We start from the raw sequence: 6000 nt of genomic DNA on the forward strand, positions 1-6000 counted from the left end.
TTAGCTGCCATTGCAGCGTGTTGTAAACTTTGCTTAGATCTAATTTGTCTCTGTCAGATCTGCAGAGTCTAACAAAGAGAAGCAATAAATGTTCTCTGTAAAATGTGAAATATTGTCCTATATAGTCCATGAGTGCATTCTAGTCCCTTTGGGACAATGAACATCCAGGCTTTATTTGACTTGATTTAATGCTTCTTACTACAGGAGATTTTGATTGTACTCAGTAACTTGGGAGTTGGCTGGACCAGAGCCAGCAGACAGTCTTAATAATTTGGGATCAAAAGCACTATCTCTTTACTTAAGCTCAGCTGGCAAATCACCTTGGAACAGGATGTAAAAAATCATCTCAGAACATGTTTCTGTCAGGAAATTGGTTGGTATAAATAATCTCTGGCCATGTCAAACTGCATTGGAAACCAGGCTCATTTAGACCTACTTGTTCATGCTCAACAGTGTCCTATTCTGGGCCTCTTGACAGGGCAGGAGAATTACTTTATCCACCTGCCTCAGTGTCTGGTATATCGTGAATTTCACCAGACAGACCAGACAGCCAACTACATTTTTAGACAAGAATAGGGCCGCCAGATGAAAGTTGGTTACCAGCCAGAGTGGATGGTAGAGAAGACAAGTTTATTAGCCTCAGTCAAACTTTACCAGACTTTGGTTGGTTACCAGATCTTTGTCTTTTTTACTAGATTTCCCTCCTCCCTTCACAGACAGCATGACCATGTCCATGGAGGGCTTTGGTCCCGACAGCGTCTTCGCCACGCCGGGAGAGGACAACGGCCAGTACCGCATCAGCCGCAGCCTGGTGCGCTCGGCCGAGGGCAGCACCGTCCCCCTCACCCGAGTCAAGTGCCTGGTGTCCATGACGACGCCCCACGACATCCGCCTGCACGGGTCGGCCGTCACACCCGCCTTCGTGGAGTTTGACTCCTCGCTGGAGGGCTTCGGGTTAGTCATCACCGCCGCCAACAACAAAATCTGTGTTTGACTCTGACCCTTTTTATTTATATTAGCTGAGGGATTCGGTGTGCTTGTGTGAGTGATTGCATATCTGCTCCACTATTAGTTTTCAGTACCGCCATCGTTATTCTTTTCTCAAAACCTCTTCAAAACTATTAGGAAACAACAAAAAAAGGGAAAAATCCACAGAATATGCATAGAAAGGTAATCAAAAAGGAATCCCAAAAAATAGTCCAAGGCACTCTATCTTTTCAAAACCATGTTTGGATTGATGTGTAGCTCCCGATGTGCAGGACTACAACTACGATTTCACAACAAAATCTAACCCTCTTGGGCTGGAGCTCGTTTCAAAGCTTTTTTATTACCAGTCTCTTCACCGGGGAGCTGTTACATGTCATTCAAGCCTGATTTTTGGGATGAATTTATGAAGAAGACTGCTCAGTGATGATGTGGTGTTTTGCTGAGGTGGCGCAGTGACTTTGGTTTAAGCTTTTAGTTATTGCTGACTGTTAATGAGAAATAAGGGCATCAGGTGACTGCTAGTGCCAGTCATACCACAGACAGGAGTCAGTCAGGCAGTGGAAAAATAAATCCCACTGCACATTAAGAGAATGTGTTGAGTGCACAGGTATTTTCATCACAGACGTAACACTTCCCCCACTGGTGTTTCCCAACTTCCAGACAGCAGTATAGCATTATGTGCTACAGTAAATGAGGTGGAAACAGTTTTCCATGCTGCTCCCCAGACAATGGCACATGTTCAGTTGTAGCCACTGCAGTCCCACTGTGTACTGCATGTTGGCAGAACCATTCACTTTGGACGATTGCATGGAAAAAATCAAGAATTGCTGTTTTTTCAACTGGCAGAAGTTACATGGAATGGTAACTGGTTGATTGAGAAACTTTGTGTTAAAATGTACAGATTTGGATCTACTGTGTGTAACCTGCAACAATACGTTATCTGCAATACTAATCCCAGAGAGATGTAGGATAAATGCATGCATGAGGATTTCTACAAAGGTTTCCGCTAAATAACGGGAGTCCCTGGTAGGAAAGAAAAAAAGCATTTTAAACTAGGGCTGGGCAATATATCGATATTATATCGATATTGTGATATGAGACTAGATATCGTCTTAGATTTTGGATATCGTAATATCGTGATATGGTATAAGTGTTGTCTTTTCCTGGTTTTAAAGGCTGCATTACAGTAAAGTGATGTAATTTTCTGAACTTACCAGACTGTTCTAGCTGTTCTATTATTTGCCTTTACCCACTTAGTCATTATATCCACATTACTGATGATTATTTATCAAAAATCTCATTGTGTAAATATTTTGTGAAAGCACCAATAGTCATCCCTACAATATTGTCGCAATATCGATATCGAGGTATTAGGTCAAAAATATCGTGATATTTGATTTTGTCCATATCGCCCCGGCCCTATTTTAAACCTGCGTTCCATGCTATAAAAACCCTGTTTGATCATCAAGTTTCCTCACAACAGATGATGCCCATTCTTCTGAAAATCACTCTCCTCTAAATCAGTCTTTGCGGAACGATGACAAACATCTCAGGCAGCATTTACCGCATCTTTTTTTCTTTCATGAAGCAATGAAGCATGTTGGGTTTTTTTTTTTTTCCTCTTAGCAACACCTGCCACTGTCTCAGCAGGAGACTGTTTTCCGCCTCCCCGCCGTGGAGCTGTGCATACAAATGGGCTTATTTTCCGCCTTTTATGTCATGTGACGCCCGGCGGCCGCGGTTCCTGGGTGCTGCTGACAGGCTCTGCTGCGCCCGTCGGTGCTGCTTGCTGCTGCTCCTGGAGGCTTTTAGCTTCAGGTTGGTGCCACCGTGAACACCGGCGCCGGTGGAAATGATGGCATGTGGGATGTGACCTTGACCAGCGCGCGCACACACATTCAACAACACATACATGACATGCGCTCACATGCCAGGGTGACACACAATAAACAAGCTATGTTTTTTTTTTTAATTGTTCATTAATATTCATAAGGACATTTAGGAAAGGGAGAAGTCTTGCAGAATTGGGTCATAGCTTGGAGGTCAGTGTAGACATTTTCTGTCACCTTTAGAGGCAAAAGGTCAAAGGTTATTCTTGTGATTACTTGAATAGCACTGAATTATTAGGTAGCATTAGGTTTACTGCACTCAGAAGAAATATTTTGCGTTAACTTATACCGCAGGTAACTGCATCAGCAACTACCTGGTTAAATAAAGATTAAATAAAAAAGTCAGAAATAAATCAGCTGACTTCTTAAGGATATACTGTACTGTATGTGTATGACACTGTTAAAGTCCAAGCCAGGAAATGGATGAAATGATTTTGCCCTTGACTCATTGCTAGTTTGTCTCATAGTGTTTTTCCAGTGTCTCTAAGACTTTTGGCCATTGCTCTTCTTTTTAAGTCCGCTCTCTTATCAGTGTGGATGCTTTTCCACTCTTGTCTGCGTTGTTTTCTCCCTGCAGTTCAGTCTTGTGGTTTCTGTTCTGTTGTGCTGCTGTTTTTCCTGTCAGGTTTCTCCTCATTCTTGTGCGCCTCAAGTTCGGCCCCCGGCCACGTTGGCGTTGTTTTTGTCTCCACATATTCCTTCTCTAAGCTTCCAACTGTCCGCCTGGCCTCGTTCAACCCCGGCTCAATTTTGCATTCATTTTGTGAAACACATGCTGGTTTTTAAATATCTTGTGAAACGTTCTATCACAGAGTTGCAAATTTGTCGCCTTTTGGCAAAATATGCTGTTTTGAATCCGAAATAGGTCATTCTTGTGTGTGTGTGTGTGTGTGTGTGTGTGTGTGTGTGTGCCAAAGTGAAGGGGGCAATCACATCAAAGAGTAAGCAGAGGTTGATTTAACAGTTTCTGATTGGTCACTGTTCCTTCCTTCTCTGTGATTGGTTAAGACGCACCACCCAAATCCAGCAGCAGCTACACTCTCCTCTTTTTTCCCTTGATGCTGACTCTCCTGCCACTTCTTCTTCTGCTGTTGTTGTTGTCTTGGTATCGATCGATTTTAGACTTGTTGTCTTTCCTCATGCTCAAAGTTGTAAGGATTTATGGTTTGCAAAATAGCTAAATCAGTATCATCTGCTTAAGACTCATTTTTTAGACTTTTTTTTTTAATCTTTGCTTTGTTTGCTTGTTTTATTTAGTTTTATTCCACATGTTGTGCTATTTCTCCTGTTTTTATGTAAACTATATTTCTACATAAGTGCTAGATACATGAGGTTTATATGATATTATTAGAAAACAATAATTTACTCAGGCGTCTGTCACTTCTCCTGGGCAGTCCGCGCAAATATAATCTATATGTGGGGAAAGACTGGTGAATGTGTGGATCGGGCCACTGCTATTCCCACTCCTGACCTTTAAGACACCCCCCCCCCCCCCCCCACCTTTGAGACTCCCAATTAAGACACCTCCTGGTCCATAATTTCTAAGCGTTGCTGTTTCCTTACCCATAAGAATCCAGTCAACTCAAGATAGAACATGGAGTTTCACATGAAAACACAGCCAAGCACACAGGCAAGGAGGCACTGGCCCACTTTCTGCTCAGCATAAACAGAGGAAGAGACCAGCACTGGAGACACACACACACACACACACACACACACACACACACTACCCCTCCTTCCCCTCCCATCTGTCAGCATGAAATATTGATGCCCCAGCTGCTATTAGGAAACACACACACACAGTCACTCTCTTTCACATGCATACCCACTCTCTATCATGCACAACACACACATACACACACACACACACACACACACACATACACAGACACACACTCCTCCAGCCAGCCATCTCACAAGGGGCTCAGAAGATGCTGTCAGTGTGGGTGGGGGGGATGGAGGGGACTTATTATTTTTTTGGTTCGTTCGTTTTTGAAAGATTGAAAAATGCATATCGTGCTTGCTGGAAAAAAAAAATCCTGGTCTAATTTCCATTGTGGTTGTTGTTGTTCCTCAATCAAGGTGATGACAGGCGTAAAAAAAACACAGCATACATGTAATTATGGTGAAGCAGCAGGGCGGCCTGGCTGTTAGACACGCCGTCCTTCAGCCGGACGACCCGGCCGTCGCCCCGCTGAAGCGACCTTGAGCGGGACGCTGAATCCCTGCCAGCTCCAGGCTGCTGCTCTGTAGCTGAGGCTGACCTCTGACCTCCCTGTGGAGGAGGGGCAACTAAAGGACAAGTTTGCTCCGGGAGTCAGTAAAATATTAGCCTGATATTCAGACTCAATGGATATTTTGTTCACACTCCATTATTCAGTCTGAGCCGTTTTCTGTGTGTGTGTGTGTGTGTGTGTGTGTGTGTGTGTGTGTGTGTGGGGGGGGGGGGGGGGGGGGGGGGGGGGGGTTCATTTTCCCTGAACCAATCACTGGTGACTGATGTATCCGACCGCTCTGACGTTACTTCAGTCACACTGATGCTGCAGCCAGTTAGCCTCTACATCCATGGTTAGCCAGCGGAGAATGTTGATCGATATTGACAAAAATATCGCCTTTGCAAAGACAATATGTTGGTTGCACAAACGGTTTAGTCCCGCCCACAAAGGCGCTGATTGGCTCGATTGTTTCTCTGAGTGAGAACAAGCCGTTGGCTAGAGCAACACCAGACTCTCTGAATCGCTCCACAAAATCTGAAGAGTGGGCGGGACGCGATTCATGAACTGAAGGGATTGTATTCTACCTGTGCTCCACATGATGCTGGTCTGCAGATGTAGCCGTAGCAGAAGTCAGACTATTTTTCTTCATTTTTTGGTGAATTATTGCTGCAGCTTGGCTCCATGCCTAAGAGGAACTGCTTCAGAAAAAATCAGTCAAGCTTTGCTCTGAACAGTCTTGTAATTAGTTGGTCAGAGATGGATGTCATTTTCATGTTTTTACACAAATATACTAATTTGGTCCTACTGCATAACATTCAAAAAGGAATTTCCTGCAGTATTAATGTAGGATAGATGCAGGATGAGGAGGGACTTTTACAATGGCTACAACTATATCTCTATATTACCCT

At 43.9% G+C, this 6000-nt stretch overlaps 1 protein-coding gene across 1 annotated transcript in view; it reads left to right on the forward strand.

Moving 5' to 3' along the window:
- wdfy3 (WD repeat and FYVE domain containing 3) overlaps positions 1–6000 on the forward strand; it is a 139357-nt gene that overhangs the window by 64841 nt on the left and 68516 nt on the right. Inside the window, exon 19 of the mRNA XM_078285324.1 lies at positions 717–954. Coding sequence (XP_078141450.1) covers positions 717–954 — 238 coding nt within the window. The remainder of the gene's footprint in view (positions 1–716; positions 955–6000) is intronic.

This window comes from Centroberyx gerrardi, chromosome 8 (assembly GCF_048128805.1).
Source record: "Centroberyx gerrardi isolate f3 chromosome 8, fCenGer3.hap1.cur.20231027, whole genome shotgun sequence".
Taxonomy (NCBI): domain Eukaryota; kingdom Metazoa; phylum Chordata; class Actinopteri; order Beryciformes; family Berycidae; genus Centroberyx; species Centroberyx gerrardi.